At 42.8% G+C, this 25,367-nt stretch overlaps 1 protein-coding gene across 17 annotated transcripts in view; it reads left to right on the top strand.

Annotated features, from left to right (window-relative positions):
* The window catches only part of LOC121325764 (calsyntenin-3-like), a 133,883-nt gene that overhangs the window by 89,467 nt on the left and 19,049 nt on the right, over positions 1 to 25,367 (top strand). For 16 of the 17 annotated variants that reach the window (XM_041268746.1, XM_041268737.1, XM_041268740.1 and 13 more), the window contains exon 17: positions 13,978 to 14,123. The exons of the other annotated variant lie outside the window; for it this stretch is intronic. In XM_041268746.1, the coding sequence (XP_041124680.1) occupies positions 13,978 to 14,123 (146 nt within the window). The remainder of the gene's footprint in view (positions 1 to 13,977; positions 14,124 to 25,367) is intronic. 17 annotated transcript variants of the gene reach the window in all.

The raw sequence follows: 25,367 nt of genomic DNA, 5'->3' as shown, positions 1-25,367 counted from the left end.
TCATTGGAAATAGGTAAATTTCAAAATATCACTGTCCTGGTCACAAAAACAAAGTTTGTGGGGAATAATAGCCATTTTCTATACTTTTTTGAGGAATAAGCAATTAGGAAATAACGCTTACTACCCAGGAACAAAAATTGTGTTACATAGTGTTATCAATGTTGCAACCTCAGAAAAATCAAGCAGGTTAGTTAGACATGATCTCCTTTTCCTAAAACCATGTTGACTGACTCCCAGGATACAGCTACCCTATAGGTAATTTTCCATTTTGCAACTTATTATAGTTTCCATAAGTTTGCATATAATAGAAGTCAGGCTTACTGGTCACAAATCAGTGGTTAAATGTGAGGACCCAGTTAAACGAGGCAGTCTTCCCAGCGACAGCGAGTGGAAGCGACAGCGAGTGGGAGAAGTACAGGCGTGGAAAAGTACAGAGCATTTTCGAAGCAGAAAGGAGAAATTGCATCTTGAATTGCTTTAATCAGAAAAGAGAGGACATTGGGGAAACACAGCAGCAGCTCAAAGTCAAACAGCCACATGTGTTTTTCTGATAACAAACAAGCTGAAACTCGGAGCAGATGATTCAAATTCAGCGCCGTTTTGAGACACGGGTGAGGGGAGGAGCCAACAGCACAGCAGAACAACGCAGTTAAACGAGGCAGTCTTCCCAGCGACAGCGAGTGGAAGCGACAGCGAGTGGGAGAAGTACAGGCGTGGAAAAGTACAGAGCAGTTTCGAAGCAGTTTGAAAGCAGGTTGACGGCTGCAGAAGAAACTAAACTTCAAAAAAAAAAAAAAAACCTCAACATGGTCTTCAAGCCAGTAATCTGTGACACCTGCTTGATGTGGGAAATCCGAGAAAACCCAGCGGAGCTAAACCAAGTGTGCGTAAAGTGCCGCACGATCCAGGATTTGCATAAACTAGTAAGTATGCTAGAAATGGAGCTGGAAGAAGTGAGACAGCAACAGGATCTTGAGGAACTGGCACACCCACAATTCATGGAAGTCTGCATCACCCCTAACAGACTGAAAGCCACCAGGGAGATAGAAGGTCAGAACAGCTGGGTTCAGGTAGGCAGAAGCAGGGAAAAAAAGAAACTTCGTCAAACACAACCACCAGAAATCAAAACAACCAACAGATTTGAGTCACTTCAGAATTTTGACGAGCAGAACCAACAACAAGAGAATGAAAGGAACAACATCCAGGATCCCATTGACAGTGGTGACCAGACAGCAAAATGAAGGGAGGTCATGATTGTTGGGGACTCCATATTGAGAAACACAGCAAGTTCAATTCGCAGTTTGGACCCCCTTACTACAACAGTGTGCTGCCTTCCGGGAGCCTCGGTCAAGCACATCACTGAAAATGTGGACAGGCTCCTAGAACGAACAGGAGACGACCCGGTAGTAGTCGTCCACATCGGTACAAACAACATTAGAAGAGACAGACCAAAATCCCTGCAAAACAAATTCAGAGAGCTAGGAAGGAAATTAAAAGAGAAAACCAAAACTGGTATTTTCTGGTATACTACCCGCACCTTGCAAAGGACCATATGGACAGCTGGAAATAATTAATCAAAACGAATGGCTGAAGACGTGGTGCACACGGGAAGGCTTCACCTATCTTGATCATTGGACCACATTCTACAACGAGGACTATCTGTATAGATGGGATGGACTGCATTTAAATAACAAGGGAACTAGTCTACTCGGAGAAAAGATCCTCGAGCAGATTCGGAAGCATTTAAACTAGAAAGGAAGGGGGGAGAAATCAACAAAAAAACAGAAGGGAGACCGCATCAAAACAAGAACAACAACTCAGGTAAGACAACCATTAAATGTATTTATCTAAATGCTAGAAGTATCAGAAACAAAATTCTAGAACTTGAAGCTACTGCACTAACAGGTAACTATGATGTGATAGGTGTTACAGAAACGTGGTTATCTGAGAGTGATGGGGACGAATATAATATTTGTGGGTATACACTGTATAGGAAAGACAGGCAGGACAGAAGAGGAGGAGGGGTAGCGCTATACATAAGAAACAGTCTTGAAGCCCAGGGGTTAAACCTGGACAAAGAAAATAAAACCGAATCAATATGGGTCAGAATAACAGACAAAAATTCAAAAGGCATAATAATAGGAGCATGCTATAGACCGCCAGATTCAGACGGTGAGCACAATAATCTGTTATACAATGACATTAGAAATGTGTGTAGCAAAGGAGAAGCCATACTAATGGGGGATTTCAACTTCCCCCAAATAAAATGGGAAAACCCGGTGGGTAGCGCGAAGGATGAAATAGAAATGGTGGAAATGACAAATGACTGCTTCCTAACACAATTTGTGAAGGCACCCACTAGAGGGGAGGCATGCCTTGATTTAGTCTTTTCAAATAACGAAGATAGAATAACTAAAACAGAGGTCAGAGAACCACTGGCAAACTCAGACCACAACATGGTCTCATTTGAAGTGTTTTTTAAATCCCCAAAAGTAAAGACTAAAGCTAAGGTTTACAATTTTAGAAAAGCAAACTATGAAGGTATGAAACAGAAACTAACAGAAGTAGATTGGAGTAAAATAGAGAAAACACCCACAGAAAAAGGATGGTTGTTCTTCAAAAATGTAGTACTAGAGGCGCAAAACAATTATATCCCTAAAGTAGACAAATCTAAATGTAAAACTAAATTGCCAAAATGGTTTAATAGATCAATTAAAAAAAATATTCAGCGAAAAAAGGCACTTTACAGAGCATTAAAAAAGGACCAAAAAGAAAGTACGCAGAAAGAGTACACAGAACTGCAAACGCAAGTCAAAAAGGAAGTTAGAAAGGCCAAGAGAGAAATAGAAATAAACATTGCTAAGGGAGCTAAAACCAATTCCAAAATGTTTTTCCAATATTACAACAGCAAGAGAACATTCAAAGAGGAGATTAAATGTTTAAGAGATACAAATGGCAAAATCGTAGAGGAAGAAAAAAAAATAGCAAATATGTTAAATGATTACTTTTCACAAGTTTTTACAAAGGAAGATACTGACAACATGCCCCACATGTCATCCAGTTCCTATCCAGTTTTAAATAACTTTAGCATAACCGAGGCAGAAGTGTTAAAGGGACTAGGAGCTCTTAAAATAAACAAATCCCCTGGGCCGGATGAGATCCTCCCAGTAGTACTCAAAGAAATGAAAGAAGTAATTTACAAACCGCTAACCAAGATCATGCAGCAGTCTCTTGACACAGGGGTGGTACCGACAGACTGGAAAATTGCAAACGTAATACCGATCCACAAAAAGGGAAACAAAACTGAACCAGGTAACTACAGACCAGTAAGCCTGACTTCTATTATATGCAAACTTATGGAAACTATAATAAGATCCAAAATGGAAAATTACCTATATGGTAACAGGGTACTGGGAGACAGTCAACATGGTTTTAGGAAAGGGAGATCGTGCCTAACTAACTTGCTTGATTTTTTTGAGGATGCAACATCGATAATGGATAATTGCAAAGCATATGACATGGTTTATTTAGATTTCCAGAAAGCTTTTGACAAAGTCCCGCACAAAAGATTAATTCTCAAACTGAACGCAGTTGGGATTCAAGGAAACACATGTACATGGATTAGGGAGTGGTTAACATGTAGAAAACAGAAAGTACTGATTAGAGGAAAAACCTCAGAATGGAGTGTGGTAACCAGCGGTGTACCACATGGATCAGTATTAGGTCCTCTGCTATTCCTAATCTACATTAATGATTTAGATTCTGGTATAGTAAGCAAACTTGTTAAATTTGCAGAGGACACAAAAGTAGGAGGAGTGGCAAACACTGTTGCAGCAGCAAAGGTCATTCAAAATGATCTAGACAAGATTCAGAACTGGGCAGACACATGGCAAATGACATTTAATAGAGAAAAGTGTAAGGTACTGCACGCAGGAAATAAAAATGTACATTATAAATATCATATGGGAGATATTGAAATTGGAGAAGGAATCTATGAAAAAGACCTAGGAGTTTTTGTTGACTCAGAAATGTCTTCATCTAGGCAATGTGGGGAAGCTATAAAAAAGGCTAACAAGATGCTCGGATACATTGTGAAAAGTGTTGAATTTAAATCAAGGGAAGTAATGTTAAAACTGTACAATGCACTAGTAAGACCTCATCTTGAATATTGTGTTCAGTTCTGGTCACCTCGCTATAAAAAAGATATTGCTGCTCTAGAAAGAGTGCAAAGAAGAGCGACCAGAATTATTCCGGGCTTAAAAGGCATGTCATATGCAGACAGGCTAAAAGAATTGAATCTGTTCAGTCTTGATCAAAGAAGACTACGTGGCGACCTAATTCAAGCATTCAAAATTCTAAAAGGTATTGACAGTGTCGACCCAAGGGACTTTTTCAGCCTGAAAAAAGAAACAAGGACCAGGGGTCACAAATGGAGTTTAGAAAAAGGGGCATTCAGAACAGAAAATAGGAGGCACTTTTTTACACAGAGAATTGTGAGGGTCTGGAATCAACTCCTCAGTAATGTTGTTGAAGCTGACACCCTGGGATCCTTCAAGAAGCTGCTTGATGAGATTTTGGGATCAGTAAGCTACTAACAACCAAACGAGCAAGATGGGCCGAAGGGCTTCCTCTCGTTTGTAAACTTTCTTATGTTCTTATGTCTGTAGTTACCTGGTTCAGTTTTTTTTCCCTTTTTGTGGATCAGTATTACGTTTGCAATTTTCCAGTCTGTCGGTACAACCTCTCTGTCAAGAGACTGCTGCATGATCTTGGTTAGTGGTTTGTAAATAATTTCTTTCATTTCTTTGAGTACTATTGGGAGGATCTCATCCGGCCCAGGGGATCTGTTTATTTTAAGAGCGCCTAATCCCTTTAACACATCTGCCTCAGTTATGCTAAAATTATTTAAAACTGGATAGGAACTGGTTGACACGTGGGCATGTTGTCCGTATCCTCTTTTATAAAAACTTGTAAAAAGTAATAATTTAATATATTTGCTTTTTTTTTTCTTCATCTATGATTTTGCCCTTTGTATCTCTTAGACATTTAACCTCCTCTTTGAATGTTCTCTTGCTGTTGTAATATTGGAAAAACATTTTGGAATTGGTTTTAGCCTCCTTAGCAATGTTCATTTCTATTTCTCTCTTGGCCTTTCTAACTTCCTTTTTGAGTTGCGTTTGCAGTTCCGTGTACTCTTTCTGTGTACTTTCTTTTTGGTCCCTTTTTAACGCTCTGTAAAGTGCATATGAAATTGCCTGCAGTGAATATTTTTTTTTAATTGATCTATTAAACCATTTTGACAATTACTTTTACATTTAGATTTGTCTACTTTAGGGATGTAATTGTTTTGCGCCTCTAGTACTACATTTTTGAAGAACAGCCATGCCTCCCCTCTAGTCGATGCCTCGACAAATTGTGTTAGGAATCAGTCATTTGTCATTTCCACCATTTCAGTTTCGTCAGTCGTTCTCCCCACCGGTTTTTCCCATTTTATATGGGGGAAGTTTAAATCCTCCATTAGTATGGCTTCTCCTTTGCTACACACATTTCTAACACTTGTCTGAATCTGGCGGTTTATAGCATGCTCGTATTATTATGCCCTTTGAATTTTTATCTGTTATTCTGACCCATTTTGATTCAGCTTTATTTTTTTTGTCCAGGTTTAACACCTGGGCTTCAAGACTGTTTCTTATATATAGCGCTACCCCTCCTCCTCTTCTGTCCTGCCTCTCTTTCCTATACAGTGTATACCCACAAATATTATATTCGTCCACATCACTCTCAGACAACCAAGTTTCTGTAACATCTATCACATCATAGTTACTTGTTAGTGCAGTAGCTTCAAGTTCTAAAATTGTGTTTCTGATACTTCTAGCATTTAGATAAATACATTTAATGGTTGTCTTACCTGAGTTGTTGTTCTTGTTTTGATGTGGTCTCCCTTCTGTTTTTTTGTTGATTTCTCCCCCTTTCCTTTCCAGTTTAAATGCTTCTGAGCCTGCTTGAGGATCTTTTCTCCAAGTAGATTGGTTCCTTTTTATTTAAGTGCAGTCTGTCCCCCGTCTATACAGATAGTCCTTGTTGTAGAATGTGGTCCAACGATCAAGATAGGTGAAGCCTTCCCGTGTGCACTACGTCTTCAGCCATTTCCAGCTGTCCATATGGTCCTTTGCAAGGTGCCGGCAGTATCCCAGAAAATATCAGTTTTGGTCTTGTCTTAATTCCTTCCTAGCTCTCTGAATTTGTTTTGCAGGGATTTTGGTCTGTCTCTTCCAATGTTGTTTGTACTGATGTGGACGACTACTACCGGGTCATCTCCTGTTCGTTCTAGGAGCCTGTCCACATTCTCAGTGATGTGCTTGACAGAGGCTCCCAGAAGGCTGCACACTGTTGTAGTAAGGGGGTCCAAACTGCGAACTGAATTTGCTGTTTCTCAATATGGAGTCCCAAACAATCATGACCTCCTTTCTTTTGCCATCTGGTCACCACTGTTAATAGGGTCCTGGATGTTGTTCCTTTCGTTCTCTTGATGTTGGTTTTGCTCATCAAAATTTTGAAGTGGCTCAAATTTGTTGGATGTTTTGATTTCTGATGGTTGTATTTGATGAAGTTTCTTTTTTTCCCTGCTTCTGCCTACCTGAACCCAGCTGTTCTGACCTTCTATCTCTCTGGTCGCTTTCAGTCTGTTAGGGGTGGTGCAGACTTCCATGAATTGTGGGTGTGCCAGCTCCTCAAGATCCTGTTGCTGTCTCATTTCTTCCAGCTTCATTTCTAGCATACTTACTAGTTTATGCAAGTCCTGGATCGTGCGGCACTTTACGCACACTTGGTTTATCTCTGCTGGTTTTTCTCGGAACATCATGCAGGTGTCACAGATTACTGGCTTGAAGAGTTTAGTTTATCTTCTGCAGCTATCAACCTGTTTCCAGACTGCTTCTAAACTACACTGTCCTTCTCCCACGCTTTCGCTTCCACTCGCTGTCGCTGGGAAGACTGCCTCATTTATAGCTGCGTTGTTCTGCTGTGCTGTTGGCTCCTCCCCTCGCCCGTGTCTCAGAACGGCCGATGAATTTGAATCAGCTGCTTCGAGTTTCAGCTTGTTTGTTATCAGAAAAACACACGCAGCTGTTTGACTTTGAGCTGCAGTGTTTTCCCAATTTCCTGTGTTTTCTGATTAAAGCAATTAAAGATGTCATTTCTTCTTACTGCTTCTAAACTGCTCTGCACTTTTCCATGCCTGTACTTCTCCCACGCTGTTGCTTCCACTACCTATCGCTGGGAAGACTGCCTCGTTTAACTGCGTTGTTCTGCTGTGCAGTTGACTCCTCCCCTCGCCCGTGTCTCAGAACGGCCGCTGAATTTGAATCAGCTGCTTTGAGTTTCAGCTTGTTTATTATCAGAAAAACACATGCAGCTGACAAGGAAGAGTCTCATGCTACTGTGTGTGAGTTACCTATGATTGATCTTGTGGGGTCTGGATCCAGTATTAAGGGAAATGTAAGCTCTGAAGCTGAGGTCACAAAGGGAAGGAGCTTCTGAACCCTTCCGATGGGGAAAGCAGAGCTGACAAGGTGCATGATCCTCAGCCTGGAGTGATTGCGGCCAGGGAGCCGAGTGGGGACGTTGTGGGAGATCTGGAGAAGGCAGAGGAGTCGGTCTGTCAGAGGAGGAAGAGGAGGTGGAAAAGGTGGGGAGCTTCTCAGATTCCTCTAATCTCTGAAATTCTGACCATTCAGATAGGGAAATGTGAGCTGTATTCTCTTCAGTAGTTTTTTATCAATCAAGACAAAAGGAAAAAAACTAAAATTATTAGATTTTTTTCCGGACAGCAATATGTTTGTGATATCAGTGAAATAGATTTGTAAACGTGTTGGGTATGATGAGCTGAGTCAAAAGAAAAGATATAGGCTCAAGAAGTACATTACTGCTGCACAAAAGGTGACTGATGCTTCAAAAAAATAGAAATGTTGGATAAAAATTGCACGGGTGCTTTTCTATTCTGTTTTCTGTTTTTGTTTTTACTCTCTTTTTACTCTTCAATGAAGTGTTTACGCATGGCCTCTTGATATTAATGGTGCCAGAGACGGGGGTAGAAGAGGTTTATTGTTTTGAGTTGAACAAACAAAAAAATCTGGATGTTATATTCTTGCAGGAATAAATATACTGATAAAGACAGTGATAAAGAGAACGAGACTGACTGGTAGTTGGGTGGGAAGGAGAGTGTGTTGAGTCATGGCTCTAATGTGAGTGTAGGCGTAGCGGTGCTGTTTTTTCCAGGCTTGGGTGTAAATATACTCTCCAAAATGGAAGTAATCCAGGGTTACCTTTTAAGGATAACAGCAGAAGTAGCGGGGTGTTCTTATGTTTATTAATGTTTATGCTCCAAATGAGGGGATTGTTCGAGTGACTGTTTAATTGTGTAATGCAGGTGTTAACAGCAATGTGACCCTGAGAGTACCCTTGTGGGGGGGACTGGAATTGTACTGTTCATTTTATTGAAGACAGGAATGGGGAGGAACCCCATCACCAATCTAAAGGCATGCTCTCAGAGAGACAAGAACTCAAAACTAAGACAGTATACTTGGGTGAAAGTGTCAGGAAATTGGGTCAGTGCAGCCAGGCTTGATAGGTTTTACATTTCGAAAAGCGTGAATAATAAGGTTTTAAAATGTTCTGTATTTCTTACAAGCATGTCTGATCACCATTTTGTAACACTGAGTTTGTCTCTTTTTCCCGCACCCCATAATCACTATTATTGGCATTTTAATATAAAACTCTTGCAGGACAGTAAGTTTTGTTTGAGTTTTATTGAATTTTGGGAAAGGTGGGAAATGTTAAAACTGATTGAGTCCTGATTGAGGTGTGGGAAATTAGGAAAGCTCAAATAAGGTTGTTCTGTCAGCAATATACAGAACATACAACAGCTGAGATAAAGGAGTTGGAGAAGGATATTGGGCAGATGGAGCAGTGCATAGTGGGGAAGAACAACCCTGTGCTGCGGCACAGTTTGGTTAAGAACAGGCAGGAGCTTGGGTCTCTGCTGCAGGAGAGGGTGAAGGGGGCAATGATTAGGGCTTGTTTCTCCAAAATGAATGATATGGATGCCACTAACTCATATTTTTTAGTCTGGAGCGGAGTGCTGTGCAGCACAGGCAGATGCATTGTCTCTGGCTGCCATGTGGGAGAGTGACAACAAACTCGGGGAGATGTGGGGAGACCTTATACAGACCTTTTTCGGACCTGGAGCATGCAGCGCTGTTGCATCAGCACCTTTCAACGCTGGCCCCAGAGCAGAGGAGTGTGCTGGATACTGCGCTCAGTCTACAGGAGCTTACAGCTGTTCAACAACTATCCTTGGGCCGTGTACCAGGCTGGCTGCCTGCAGAGTTTTACAAGCGCTTCTGGGTACTGCATTGGGGAGAACTTTTATGAGGTTGTGCAAGAGAGCTTTCGAGAGCAGGAGCAGCCGCATAGCTGGCGTCGGGCAGTGCTTACACTGCTGCCAGGAAAAGATTTGTGTCTCTTAATTCTGTGTGGAATGTAAGATTTTGTCCAAGAGTCTTGCTGATAGGCTCAAGGACCACCTAGCAGCAGTGGTACACAGGGATCAGACATATTATGTTCCTGAAAGGACAATCAAAGACAACCTTTTTCTGATCCGGGTCATTTTGGATGTTTCAAAACTTTTCCATCTGGATGTCGGGATGCTTTCTCTTGATCAAGAGAAAGCTTTTGATTGTGTGGATCATGGTTACCTGTTTGAGACTCTAAAAGCCTTTGGGTGGGGAGGGGTTTGTGTCCTGGGTGTGGCTGCTGTACAGCCGGTAATCCTGTATGGTGAAGGTGAGCGGGGGTCTGAGCCGGCCCGTTGCAGTGCAGAGGGGGATCAGTCAGGGCTGCCCTCTCTCAGGTCAGCTGTACACCCTGGCCATAGAGCTGCTGCTGTGCCTGCTGCGGAGCAGACTGACAGGGCTGGTAATGCCCAGGGCCCCGCAGGGAGGGGAGACTAGGCTAGGATAGCTAGCTGTTTTTAATGCAGCTTGAGCACTGAGCTAATACAGTTTTATAGTTCTGTGTTGCAGGCCTGGCAGATGTTTGTGGTTTCACATTGTACAATCAGCTATATAATCCAGTGTTTCCAGTAGAGGCTCTGTATTCTCCTAGTCTGCATGGACAGTTCATAATGTCTGAATAATAATCTGACCTGCGTGGAGTGCGGGAGTGCAGAGGAAATAGCACGGCACATAGGAGTTCACTCAGTCCGGTGTATCGAACAGATTTTGGACAAGGTGTTTGCAGTGTTACCCAGCTCCTTCACGGAGTTCCTGACATGGGAATACACAAATCAGGGGGAACAGGAGCTGGTTCCCTGATAGTTACACCTGCTGTCAGGGAGTGGCAGGATAGTGAGGGGAGTTTGCTGTCCTTCAATACTCTTACACTGGGAGCTTTCCACACAGTTAATAAGAGGGCTCTGAATGGTGTCTGTGTAAAGGTTGGTTATTTAAATTCATTGAGAGAGGTCAGGGATTCTAAATGGAGGGAGTTTTAGATACAACCCTTCTAGTACAATAAACTGGAGAATATTGTATAAGTTGTCAGTTCCTAAGAGGACAGGGGATCTTCAATGGAGAATTATACACGGGGTGATAGCCACTAATGAACACCTGGCACACCTTGATCCAGCGGTGGAGGAGGGTAGTTTTCACTTTGGAGCATTTTATTTTCGGGCCCAAGTATTCATTTCTACAAAGAAATAAAATGTGTTTGATGAATTTTGTTTTTGGGCAGGCAAAACTGGCAGTATTGATAGCCACATGGCCCGGGTCTCTGTCCTACACTCGCCGCTCTCAGCCAGCTGTAAAAATACTTATGGGGTCTGCCCAAGGGTTCCCTGCTACGACTACTTTTATTTTCTTTTGGATTTCTTTCCCGGCCATTCTCGATCATGGACTAGAGCTTCCATACGCTCAGCACGTCTTAAAGGCAGACCTGAGGGAACAGAAGAATGTTATTTTATAGGGCTAGCAATTCCCCGAGACACGCCTCTTAGCCATTCAGAGAGGGAAAGCTCACACACCCTGTCTCCCACCTCTCCGTGTCCATGACCAACAGGCAGATATTGAATGCTGGCTCCCCTCTTCCGGCAGCACTTTGAATACACCAGAAGAGTCAGCACAGATCTCCCAGTTACACATCCTCCCCCCCCCCACCGGTTACTTTGAAAATCCTACACCCCCATGCCTTCCCAACAGAAAAAATCTGCGTTTTCTTCTCAGGTGTGTAGTTAATCAGTTTCTCAGTCTCTCTGTCCTCTTAGGTGTGTAGTTGATCAGTTTCTTACAGTCTCTCCTCAGGTGTGCAGTCAATCAGTTTCTCAGTCTCTCCTCAGGTGTGCAGTTGATCAGTTTCTCACAGTCTCTCTCTTCTCAGATGTGCAGTTGATCAGTTTCTCAGTCTCTCTCGCTCTCCTCTCAGGTGTGTAGTTGATCAGTTTCTCATAGTCTCTCTCTCTCTCAGGTGTGTAGTTAGAACATAAGAACATAAGAAAGTTTACAAACGAGAGGAGGCCATTTGGCCTATCTTACTCGTTTGGTTGTTAGTAGCTTATTGATCCCAAAATCTCATCAAGCAGCTTCTTGACGCATCCCAGGGTGTCAGCTTCAACAACATTACTGGGGAGTTGGTTCCAGACTCTCACAATTCTCTGTGTAAAAAAGTGCCTCCTATTTTCTGTTCTGAATGCCGCTTTGTCTAATCTCCATTTGTGAACCCTGGTCCTAGTTTCTTTTTTCAGGTCGAAAAAGTCCCTTGGGTCGACATTGTCAATGCCTTTTAGAATTTTGAATGCTTGAATTAGGTCGCTGCATAGTCTTCTTTGTTCAAGACTGTGAACAGATTCAATTCTTTTAGCCTGCTTGCATATGACATGCCTTTTAAACCTGGAATAATTCTGGTCGCTCTTCTTTGCACTCTTTCTAGAGCAGCAATATCTTTTTTATAGCGAGGTGACCAGAACTGAACACAGTATGCAAGATGAGGTCTTACTAATGCATTGTACAGTTTTAACATTACTTCCCTTGATTTAAATTCAACACTTTTCACAATGTATCCGAGCATCTTGTTGGCCTTTTTTTATAGCTTCCCCACATTGTCTAGATGAAGACATTTCTGAGTCAACAAAAACGCCTAGGTCTTTTTCATAGATTCCTTCTCCAATTTCAGTATCTCCCATATGATATTTATAATGCACATTTTTATTTCCTGCGTGCAGTACCTTACACTTTTCTCTATTAAATGTCATTTGCCATGTGTCTGCCCAGTTCTGAATCTTGTCTAGATCATTTTGAATGACCTTTGCTGCTGCATCAGTGTTTGTCATTCCTCCTATTTTTGTGTTGTCTGCAAATTTAACAAGTTTGCTTACTATACCAGAATCTAAATCATTAATGTAGATTAGGAATAGCAGAGGACCTAATATTGATCCCTGTGGTACTCCACTGGTTGCATATAATAGAAGTCAGGCTTACTGGTCTGTAGTTACCTGGTTCAGTTTTGTTTCCCTTTTTGTGGATCGGTATTACGTTTGCAATTTTCCACTCTGTCAGTACCACCCCTGTGTCAAGAGACTGCTGCATGATCTTGGTTAGCGGTTTGTAAATAACGTCTTTCATTTCTTTGAGTACTATTGGGAGGATCTCATCTGGTCCAGGGGATTTGTTTATTTTAAGAGCTCCTAGTCCCTTTAACACTTCTGCCTCGGTTATGCTAAAATTATTTAAAACTGGATAGGAACTGGATGACATGTGGGGCATGTTGTCCATATCCTCCCTTGTAAAAACTTGAGAAAAGTAATAATTTAATATGTTTGCTATTTTTTTTTCTTCATCTACAATTTTGCCATTTGTATCTCTTAGACATTTAACCTCCTCTTTGAATGTTCTCTTGCTGTTGTAATATTGGAAAAAAATCATTTTGGAATTGGTTTTAGCCTCCTTAGCAATGATCATTTCTATTTCTCTCTTGGCCTTTCTAACTTCCTTTTTGACTTGCGTTTGCAGTTCGGTGTACTCTTTCTGTGTACTTTCTTTTTGGTCCCTTTTTAACACTCTGTAAAGTGCCTTTTTTCATTGAATTTTTTAATTGATCTATTAAACCATTTTGGCAATTTAGTTTTACATTTAGATTTGTCTACTTTAGGGATGTAATTGTTTTGCGCCTCTAGTACTACATTTTTGAAGAACAACCATCCTTCTTCTGTGGGTGTTTTCTCTATTTTACTCCAGTCTGCTTCTGTTAGTCTCTGTTTCATACCTTCATAGTTTGCTTTTCTAAAATTTTAAACCTTAGCTTTAGTCATTACTTTTGGGGTTTTAAAAAGCACTTCAAATGAGACCAAGTTGTGGTCTGAGTTAGCCAGTGGTTCTCTGACCTCTGTTTTAGTTATTCTGTCTTCGTTATTTGAAAAGACTAAATCAAGGCATGCCTCCCCTCTAGTCGGTGCCTTGACAGATTGTTTTAGGAAGCAGTCATTTGTCATTTCCACCATTTCAATTTCATCCGTCGTGCTCCCCACCGGGTTTTCCCATTTTATATGGGGGAAGTTGAAATCCCCCATTAGTATTGCTTCTCCTTTGCTACACGCATTTCTAATGTCATTGTATAACAGATTATTTTGCTCACCACCTCAATCTGGCGGTCTATAGCATGCTCCTATTATTAGTTGATCAGTTTCCCAGTCTCTCACCTGTCAGGTGTGCAGTTGATCAGTTTCTCAGTTTTTCTCTCATCAGGTGTGCGGTTGATCAGTTTCTCACAGTCTCTCCTCTCAGGTGTGCAGTTGATCAGTTTCTCACAGCCTCTCTCTCCTCTCAGGTGTGCAGTTGATCAGTTTCTCACAGTTTCTCTCTCCTCAGGTGTGCAGTTTATTAGTTTCTCACAGTCTCTTTCTCTCTTTCTGTCTCTCCCTCCTCCGAGGTGCCGAGTCGATCTCAGTATACGAGGATCTTTTGCGTTCGCTGCGTTATCGGATCTCTTTCGGTGCCGCTCTGTATGAGAGGAAGTTCCGGCTGTCCTGCACGGAAATGAACGGACGCTACGCCAGCAACGAGTTCTCAGTGGAGGTGAGATTACGTCACGGCTGAGAAGGAGCGCTGTCCAGTGTCTCTGTACTAATTCCTCTCTCCCTCCCCTCTCGCTATATATCAACCCATTTCTCTTTCTCTGCCTCTCCCTCCTTATCGCTCTATATTAACCTCTACCTCTCTCACTCACTTTCCTGTAGCACAGGTTGTTGGTCGTGAGAGGGGTCAGAGTGCTGGTGTGTGAGGAGGTGCTGTGAGTAGAAGCTCTGCAAAAGTTTTATTGTTCCCTATCAAATATGAAATGTAACGATTGCCTAATGGGTATTTATCTTTAAAGACCATGAAAACCTGAATATATATATATATATAAAATTTTGTAAGATGGCAGGGAGGGGGTTAAAATCCTTCCCTGCAGAAAACGTGTGAAAATGCACACCAGGTTTTTGTTTAATTATTAGTTATCCCCTGCACCTGGTGTTAATTGTAAATTAGAGCCAGGTGCAGGGTATTTATAGAGAGCAGCCAGTCTGTTCGGGGCTGCTGGTGTGTAAGGAGCCCGATTGTTGTTGTGCACAGTCGTAGTACAAGGTAGAGTGTGTGAAGACCTTGTGTGTGTTTTGGTGACAGGTAAACGGCTTAGCCGTCCTGTGTGAGGTAGATAACGGCTTGTATTAGTTAGTGCTCCAAGAAGGAGCTAGGTGTTTGTTTGTTTTGTTTATTTTTGATTTGTGTTGATTAGAAGTGCGCGTCAGCGCCATAAAAATCAATTTCTGTTTCTTGGGTCTGCTTTTAAAGGGGCAACGAACTGTGAGAGTTGTGAGGATCTTTTCCATATGGTGGCAGAAAGTGTGGGCGTGCCCCTATGACCCTGGAAATGGAAGGCATCGAACAGTTGATCGCCAGGATCAACAGAGATACCGCTGCTCAGTTGGAAGTGAATAAGAGATGAATCGCCAGGATGAACAGAATTACCGCTGCTCAGTGGGAGCAGAATAAGAGATGGAGATTGGCACTAGGGCTTCCGGAAAGGGAGCCGATGGAGCTGGAGCTGCTGCTGCAAAAGTGGGAGCAGACCCCGCCGCTGCCAGAGCCCAGAGAGCAGGAGCCGCCGCTGCCAGAGCCCAGAGAGGAGGAGCCGCCGCTCCCAGAGCCCAGAGAGGAGGAGCCGCCGCTCCCAGAGCCCAGAGAGGAGGAGCCGCCGCTCCCAGAGCCCAGAGAGGAGGAGCCGCCGCTCCCAGAGCCCAGAGAGGAGGAGCCGCCGCTCCCAGAGCCCAGAGAGGAGGAGCCGCCGCTCCCAGAGCCCAGAGAGGAGGAGCCGCCGCTCCCAGAGCCCAGAGAGGAGGAGCCGCCGCTCCCAGAGCCCAGAGAGGAGGAGCCGCCGCTCCCAGAGCCCAGAGAGGAGGAGCCACCGCTCCCAGAGCCCAAAGAGGGAGAAACAACGAACAAAGAGGAGGAGGTGAGGTGCCCACCTCCATCACCCCAGCGAACCAGTCCGGCATTGCCAGGTGCGGTCCCTTGCTCCTGGACACCCTGGCGATCTTCTTAGACCTTCCTGCGCTGGACCTGGAGCCCAGGAATCTGCAACATTGGCCACAGCTCTGCCCCTGGTTCCCTGCTCCGCTCATCCTGAGCACCCAGACGTTGCTAGGCTGCTGCCAGACGTCGCTGGTGCTCCACCTGTTCGCTGCTTCGCTTCCCCTGGGTGATCGGACATCACTGTGCCGGTCCCCAGGTGAAGATCTCTGCCCACTGCTGCATCCTCCTGTTTCCCGGTCGTCGCTTCGGTCAGCCCTGTCATCCCGATGGGGTCCCGTGTCGCCGGTTCATGGTCCCTTCCCGGAAGTGCCGGAAGGTCCGACCCACCCTCAAGCCCGCCCGTGGAAGAGGGCGGAAATTGACATTTTTGGACTTGAGTGTGGGTGGTTGTGTTTTAGGGGAGGGGGTGGCCTTGGAATGGCCGATCAGTGTTTCACACTTGGGGGGGAGAATGTGTAAGATGGCAGGAAGGGGGTTAAAATCCATCCCTGCAGAAAACATGTGAAAATGCACACCGGGTTTTTGTTTAATTATTAGTTATCTCCTGCACCTGGTGTTAATTGTAAATTAGAGCCAGGTGCAGGGTATTTATAGAGAGCAGCCAGTCTGTTTGGGTCTGCTGGTGTGTGAGGCGCCCAATTGTTGGTGTGCACAATCGTAGTACAAGGTAGAGTGTGTGAAGACCTTATGTGTGTTTTGGTGACAGGTAAACGGCTTAGCCGTCCTGTGTGAGGTAGATAACGGCTTGTATTAGTTAGTGCTACAAGAAGGAGCTAGTTGTTTGTTTGTTTTGTTTATTTTTGATTTGTGTTGATTAAAAGTGCGTGTCAGCGCCATAAAAATCAATTTCTGTTTCCTGGGTCTGCTTTTAAAGGGGCAACGAACCGTGAGAGTTGCGAGGATCTTTTACTGTATATATCAAAGCTGCACACAGTTCCTGTGACGCAGTCTCACCCGCCCCTTAGGGCATGAAAGCAATGCTAACACAACATCGTCATCATTTTTCGTTTCACTGACCTGAGAGAGAGATCAACATACAGTTAAGTATCTGATTTCATCTGATTCCGCTTGTGTTTACACTAATTGCGATTTAATATGTGCTTTTAGTAATTGCTAATTACACGTTGTGCACTCAGCAATGGTTTTCGTTAGTCCCTTAGTGGCCTTGTGCTGGCAGCTCCGACGCCCCTTCCCAGGGATTGAACACCTTAAGTCGGCTTCTGTATTTCTCTCTTAAGCTGCTAGCCTTGGTGAAGCTTAAAAAAAAAAAAAAAAAAAAAGTTATTTTATTTTAAAAATGATATTAAAATAACGATAACTGTTTTATTACTGTATTGTGTGAGAAAAAAATAATTCTCTGTGTGTATTTTCTGGTTTTTTTCCCCCCACAGAAACACTTAAATAGAGTCCGGCTACTTGCAATTTTTCCCTCAGTGGCTTCCACAGTAAACTCTGCTTGCAGAATTAGTGTGAAGACTGTTAGGGCTCTAGCAGAAGGCTTTCCCCAGTTTTTGAGCTGCTGGTTAGCCAAGAGCTCCTGTTCTCGCTGGTACTTTTGAACAACATAAGAACATAAGAACATACAGTTTACAAATGAGAGGAGGCCATTCAGCCCATCTTGCTCGTTTGGTTGTTAGTAGCTTATTGATCCCAGAATCTCATCTAGCAGTTTCTTTAAGGATCCCAGGGTGTCAGCTTCAAACTGGGGAGTTGATTCCAGACCCTCACGATTCTCTGTGTAAAAAGTGCCTCCTATTTTCTGTTCTGAATGCCCCTTTGTCTAATCTCCATTTGTGACCCCTTATCCTTGTTTCTTTTTTCAGGTCGAAAAAGTCCCTTGGGTCGACATTGGCATTACCGTTTAGAATTTTGAATGCTTGAATTAGGTCGCTGCGTAGTCTTCTTTGTTCAAGATTAAATTCTTTTAGCCTGTCTGCATATGATATGCCTTTTAAACCTGGAATAATTCTGGTTGCTCTTCTTTGCACTCTTTCTAGAGCAGCAATATCTTTTTTATAGCGAGATGACCAGAACTGAACACAGTATTCAAGATGAGGTCTTACTAATGGATGTACAGTTTTAACATTACTTCCCTTGATTTAAATTCAACACTTTTCACAATGTATCCGAGCATCTTGTTGGCCTTTTTTATAGCTTCCCCACATTGTCTAGATGAAGACATTTCTGAGTCAACAAAAACTCCTAGGTCTTTTTCATAGATTCCTTCTCCAATTTCAGTATCTCCCATATGATATTTATAATGCACATTTTTATTTCCTGCGTGCAGTACCTTACACTTTTCTCTATTAAATGTCATTTGCCATGTGTCTGCCCAGTTCTGAATCTTGTCTAGATCATTTTGAATGACCTTTGCTGCTGCATCAGTGTTTGTCACTCCTCCTATTTTTGTGTCGTCTGCAGATTTAACAAGTTTGCTTACTATACCAGAATCTAAATCATTAATGTAGATTAGGAATATCAGAGGACCTAATACTGATCCTTGTGGTTCTCCACTGGTTACCACACTCCATTCTGAGGTTTCTCCTCTAATCAGTACTTTCTGTTATCTACATGTTAACCACTGCCTAATCCATGTACATGTGTTTCCGTGAATCCCTACTGCGTTCATTTTGAGAATTAATCTTTTATGCGGGACTTTGTCAAAAGCTTTCTGGAAATCTAAATAAACCATGTCATATGCTTTGCAATTATCCATTGTTGATGTTGCATCCTCAAAAAAATCAAGCAGGTTAGTTAGACACAATCTCCCTTTCCTAAAACCTTGTTGAATGTCTCCGAGGACCCTGTTACCATATAGGTAATTTTACATTTTGGATCTTATTATAGTTTCCATAAGTTTGCATATAATAGAAGTCAGGCTTACTGGTCTGTAGTTACCTGGTTCAGTTTTGTTTCCCTTTTTGTGGACCGATATTACGTTTGAAATTTTCCAGTCTGTCGGTACCACCCCTGTATCAAGAGACTGTTGCATGATCTTGGTTAGCGGTTTGTAAATAACGTCTTTCATTTCTTTGAGTACTATTGGGAGGATCTCATCTGGCCCAGGGGATTTGTTTATTTTAAGAGCTCCTAGTCCCTTTAACACTTCTGCCTCGGTTATGCTAAAGTTATTTAAAACTGGATAGAAACTGGATGGCATGTGGGGCATGTTGTCCATATCCTCCTTTGTAAAAACTTGTGAAAAGTAATCATTTAATATATTTGCTATTTTTTTTTTCTTCATCTATGATTTTGCCATTTGTATCTCTTAGACATTTAACCTCTTCTTTGAATGTTCTCTTGCTGTTGTAATATTGGAAAAACATTTTGGAATTGGTTTTAGCTCCCTTAGCAATGTTCATTTCTATTTCTCTCTTGGCCTTTCTAACTTCTTTTTTGACTTGCGTTTGCACTTCCGTGTACTCTTTCTGTGTACTTTCTTTTTGGTACCTTTTTAACGCTCTGTAAAGTGCCTTTTTTTGCTGAATATTTTTTAATTGATCTATTAAAACATTTTGGCAATTTATTTTTACATTTAGATTTGTCTACTTTAGGGATGTAATTGTTTTGCGCCTCTAGTACTACATTTTTGAAGAACAGCCATTTTTTTCTGTGGATGTTTTCCCTATTTTACTCCAATCTACTTCTGTTAGTCTCTGTTTCATACCTTCATAGTTTGCTTTCCTTGCACTCGCTGGGCTCAATTCTGTTGTGGGTCTGACTGCTTCCAGTCCTTCCTGCAGTGTCTCCTTGCCTCTCTGGTCTCTGCTTGCAGTGCCACTGAAGATTGTCAATGACGGCAGGCCTCCTCCAGTCGTATGGCTGCGTTGCGTTAAGCCAGACACTGTACCATTTGGACCGTACCATGCTTTGTGCACCGTACCGTACTGTGTTTACCGTGTATTGCGCAACGCACCGTGTGTACCATGCACCGTACCGTTTACACCGTGCAGTACCATGTACCATGAGTGCTGTACAACGTGCAAGCACTGCATAGTGTATACCGTACTGTTTATACCGTGCAAAAAGTTTCTTCTGTGCAGTACTGTACTAGTGCCTAGACATGTGCAGATACTAAAAAATAACAAGGTTAAGTAACATTCTATAATATCAGTAGATCTGTTCAAACCTTCCTTGGTTACTAGTACTATACATTGTACTGTTATAGAAATTACAGCTGAGCGATTGTTTGAATTATACAACACTGCTGTTATACTATGCCTGGGTTTCACTCTTGCGGTGTCTGCAAAGCGGGTCTCCCCATGGAGAACAGGCACGCTAAGGAGGAGTTTTGTGAGTCTTTTTCTAGGCATACTCTGGAGGCGTGAGTGTTTCGCAGCTCTGTAGAGTGATCTTCGTCCATTGCCCCTGGACAAGTCTCTCCCCCATCCTTAGCTCAGAAAGAGAGGATTGAATCCTCACCTGAGGGCTCAGTGCCAAGAGAGAGCAGGAGATCTTTACGTAGGAGATCTTCCTCTTCTCCTTCTCCTCCTCCTGCTTCTCTTCCTAAGAATAGGAGGAAAAAGAGCCACCAGTCTCATAGATCGGAGAGCTCTGAGCAGCTACATAAGCTCTGGGAGGCGGTATCCAAACAGGGCAATATATTAGCGGAGCTACTGCATGAGAGCATTGCTTCCCTGCTCTCTCTGTGCCTTTAGAGAAACAGAGAGTAGTATAGACAGTGAATAAGCGCTAGCGGTGTATTACAGTTCTCTGTGAAATTCAGGGGTGAAAGTGATGTCCGGGTTTATGCTGGCTTTTGCTACAGCTCCGGATCGTGCTACTGGTAGTCTATTAAGAAATAGACAACAGTTAACAAACACAAGACAAAACTCACGTTTCACAATACGGCAACACAGACTTCTTGTAGGTTAACACTAACCATTTACCAAGGAACAGATCACTTACACTACGCCCCCTATTTATACCCTCTCTCATGACCCCTAGGTTAATGAGTGCATCCACTCCTCCAATCCTCGGATGCCACGCCATCTCCCGTCCGAGCCATTGAGCTTGGGTGCTGTAGCTCCGCCCCTTCCTAAATGACCGACTTCCACCTGCCCTAAGGAATAGATTGTCATACTGTTTAGTTAAGGGTACTCTGTTCCTTTTACATAGTGCCCTCACAGGTCGGGAGGAGATCTAACACCAAGAATCCTTTGATCTCTGTCACATACCCCATCACTCAGGGTGGAGTTGAAGGAACACTCGGCTAAATCTACCTTTCCCATTACTCCCCCCTCCCAGGAAAAATAATCCACATTTTGGTGGTCTTTTCCTGCATGATGTATCATACGGTAATGAAGGGCTGCAATGCCAGAGTTATTCGGGCATTGCTGTCCTTCATATAGTTTAACCACTTGAGTGGGGCGTGGTCAGTGATGAGATCAAATGAGTGCCCCAGCAGGTAGTATCCTCAAAGAGTGAGTAGCCCAATTGATGGCCAAACTCTTTTTCGACAACGGAGTAGTTTTGCTCCCGAGGGAGAATTGTTTTATTTGTGTATAGAGTGGGATGTTCTACTTCTGTTTATCATTTGGGACAGGACTGCACCCAAACCGACATCCGAGGCATCGGTGTGGAGGATGAATCTCTTGGTGAAGTCTGGAGTGATGAGAGTGGGGCCTGGCAAAGTTTCTGCTTAACAGTATCAAACGCCACCCTGACATTCTGCTGACCACTTAATTGAATTTGGTGTGCTCTTTCTGGTGAGGTCAGCTAAAGGATTAACCACTGTGGCATACTTTGGGATAAAGCAGCGGTAATAACCGGCTAACCCCAGTACAGACCTCACTTGGTTTTGGGGTTTGCCGGATCTACCAAGGCCTGGCCCTTGGTGACAACTGGTTTCACCCTCCCAATCCCCATTATAAATCCTAAATATTATGTCTTTCTTGGCAAACGCACATTTTCGCAAGTTAGCTGTGAGCCGGGCTGACCTTAGAGACTGAAGGACAGCTGTACTCCTAGCCAAATGCTCACCAGATGGAGCTGTAAATAACCACAATGTTGACATACGCTGCTGCATAGTCACAATGTGGGTGTAAAACCTGGTCCATCAGTTTCTGAAAGGCAGTGGGCACACCATGTAGCCCAAACGGCATGGTTGTGAAATGAAACAGCCCCTCTGGTGTTGAAAATGCAGTCTTCTCTCTAGAACTACGAGTTAACGGGATCTGCCAGTATCCCTTTGTCAGATCCAGAGAGGAAATAAACCTTGCCGTCCACAGTCTATCGAGAAGCTCATTGACCCGAGGCATGGAATAGGCATCAAACTTAGCAATAGTGTTTACCTTGCAGAAATCAAAGCAGAAGTGCTTGGTGCTGTCCTTTTTGGTCAGTATCACAATCGGACTGTATTACTTGCTCCTGGAAGGCTCAGTCACCCCAAGTTTGAGCATGTCCCATACCTCGTTGCGAATGCCTCCTCGTTGACGTTCTGGAATCTGATAAGGTTTGTCTCACACTATGACACTTGGGGGAGAGACAATGGCATATTCAACAAGGTTAATTCGGCCACGTCAGAAAGAACATCATTGAATTCCTCAATTAACATGCTCAGCTCATGTTGCTGATCAGGAAGTAATTGTTCCCTCATTGAAATGTTCTTTCTGCTAGAGGTCTCTAGCTCAGGGCCCAGATCATCCTCTACATTGCCTGGGGCTATAAATAGGGCCTTTGCCTGCCAGGGCTTTAATAAATTTAAATGATAAATGTATTTTTCATCACAGTGATCGGGCTGACTAATTTCATAATTCACCTTTCCTATAGCCCGAATCACTTCATATGGCCCCTGCCATTTAGCACACAGGTTTGATTCTGATGGGGAAAGCAGCATTACCTTGTCTCCTGGTCGAAAGGTTCAAATTGATGCATTTTGATTGTAATGCTACTCTCGATGCTGAGCCGATTTGAGGTTGTCCTGGGCCAAACGACCAATCAAATCTGTAGCTCTGAGGTGGCTGCATGGCAGGCCTGCAGAGTGACCAAAAAAAAAAAACTGCTGGCTGACGGCATATGTTTCGAAGGACAGCGTGTGTTCGTCTTCGGACCCACATTGCGGTTCATAAGTTATAAGCATTTGTAACTTTTTGGAGGTAGAAGAAAATAATAATATAAAAGTTGCAGGCAACTTTAAGGCGTTTACAGCAGAAAAAGATATCATACAAACATTTTGTTCATTGGAAAGCCTCATTTTATAGTGTTTGTTTTCTGTAGGATAACAGTTGGTATTATTACTTGTATATATATATATATATATACACACACAGTACCGTGCAAAAGTTTTAGGCAGGTGTGAAAATATGCTGTAAAGTAAGAATGCTTTCAAAAATAGAAATATAATAGATTATATTTATCAATTAACTAAATGCAAAGTGAGTGAACAGAAGAAAAATCTAAATCAAATCCATATTTGGTGTGACCACCCTTTGCTTCAAAACAGCATCAATTCTTCTAGGTACACTTGCACAAAGTCAGGGATTTTGTAGGCATATAGTCAGATGTATGATTAAACAATTATACCAAACAGGTGCTAATGATCATCAGTTCAATATGTAGGTTGAAACACAATCATTAACTGAAGTGGAAACAGCTGTGTAGGAGGAATAAAACTGGGTGAGGAACAGCCAAACTTAGTTAACAAGGTGAGGTTGCTGAAGACAGTTTACTGTCAAAAGTCATACACCATGGCAAGACTGAGCACAGCAACAAGACACAAGATAGTTATACTGCATCAGCAAGGTCTCTCCCAGGCAGAAATTTCAAGGCAGACAGGGGTTTCCAGATGTGCTGTCCAAGCTCTTTTGAAGAAGCACAAAGAAACGGGCAACGTTGAGGACCGTAGACGCAGTGGTCGGCCAAGGAAACTTACTGCAGCAGATGAAAGACACATCATGCTTACTTCCCTTCGCAATCGGAAGATGTCCAGCAATGTCATCAGCTCAGGTTTGGCAGAAACCAGTGGGACCCTGGTACACCTATCTACTATCAGGAGAAGTCTGGTCAGAAGTGGCCTTCATGGAAGACTTGCGGCCAAAAAGCCATACCTCCGACATGGAAACAAGGCCAAGCGACTCAACTATGCACGAAAACACAGGAACTGGGGTGCAGAAAAATGGCAGCAGGTGCTCTGGACTGATGAGTCAAAATTTGAAATTTTTGGCTGTAGCAGAAGGCAGTTTGTTCGCCAAAGGGCTGGAGAGCGGGATAAGAATGAGTGTCTGCAGGCAACAGTGAAGCATGTTGGAGGTTCCTTGCAAGTTTGGGGCTGCATTTCTGCAAATGGAGTTGGGGATTTGGTTAGAATTAATGGCCTCCTCAATGCTGAGAAGTACAGGCAGATACTTATCCATCATGCAATACCATCAGGGAGGCATCTGATTGGCCCCAAATTTATTCTGCAGCATGACAACGACCCCAAACATACAGCGAAAGTCATTAAGAACTATCTTCAGCGTAAAGAAGAACAAGGAGTCCTGGAAGTGATGGTATGGCCCCCACAGAGCCCTGATCTCAACATCATCAAGTCTGTCTGGGATTACATGAAGAGAGAGAAGCAACTGAGGCTGCCTAAATCCACAGAAGAGCTGTGGTTAGTTCTCCAAGATGTTTGGGCCAACCTACCTACCGTGTTCCTTCAAAAACTGTGTGCAAGTGTACCTAGAAGAATTGATGCTGTTTTGAAGGCAAAGGGTGGTCACACCAAATATTGATTTGATGTAGATTTTTCTTCTGTTCACTCACTTTGCATTTTGTTAATTGATAAATATAAACTATTAACATGTCTATTTTTGAAAGCATTCTTACTTTACAGCATTTTTTCACACCTGCCTAAAACTTTTGCCCAGTACTCTGTGTGTGTGTGTGTGTGTGTGTGTGTGTGTGTGTGTGTGTGTGTGTGTATATATATACATACATACAGTGGCTTGCAAAAGTATTCAGACCCCTGACCAATTCTCTCATATTATCAAGTTACAAATGGTACATTGAAATTTCGTTCTGTTTGATATTTTATTTTTAAACACTGAAACTCAGAATCAGTTATTGTAAGGTGACATTGGTTTTATGTTGGGAAATATTTTTAAGAAAAATAAAAAACTGAAATATCTTGCTTGCATAAGTATTCAACCGCTGTGCTGTGGAAGCTCCCAGTTTGCACCAATGAAAGAAATTGCCCTAACGAGGACACAATTACTTTACCATTGGCCTGCACCTGTGAACCATTAAAGTTGCTGTCACATTTTCTGGATAAAAACTCCACTGTTGATGGATCATTGTTAAGGCTGTGAATCTGAAGACCAAAGAGCATTCTACAAAAGTTAGAGATAAAGTAAAAATGCATAGATTAGGGAAAGGGTACAAAATAATATCCAAGTGTTTGGATATCCCAGTGAGCACAGTTGGATCAATAATCAGGAAGTGGAAGCTGCATCACACCACCCAGGCACTGCCAAGAAAAGGCCGTCCCTCAAAACTCAGTGCTCAAACAAGAAGGAGACTTGTGAGAGAAGCCACAGAGAGGCCAACAATCACTTTGAAGGAGCTACAGACTTCAGTGGCTGGAAGTGGAGTAATGGTGCACCAGTCAACTATATCAGAGCTCTGCATAATACTGGCCTGTATGGAAGGGTGGCAAGAAAGAATCAATTACTCAAAAAGTACCATCTGAAAGAGCATCTGGAGTTTACCAGAAAGCATGAGTGACCCAGCAGCTATGTGGGAAAAGGTTTTATGGTCAGATGAGAC

The sequence above is a fragment of the Polyodon spathula genome, chromosome 13 (genome assembly GCF_017654505.1).
Source record: "Polyodon spathula isolate WHYD16114869_AA chromosome 13, ASM1765450v1, whole genome shotgun sequence".
Classification (NCBI taxonomy): Eukaryota; Metazoa; Chordata; class Actinopteri; order Acipenseriformes; family Polyodontidae; genus Polyodon; species Polyodon spathula.
Note: the sequence above shows the minus strand (reverse complement) of the source record. Positions and strands in the feature narration are given on the sequence as shown.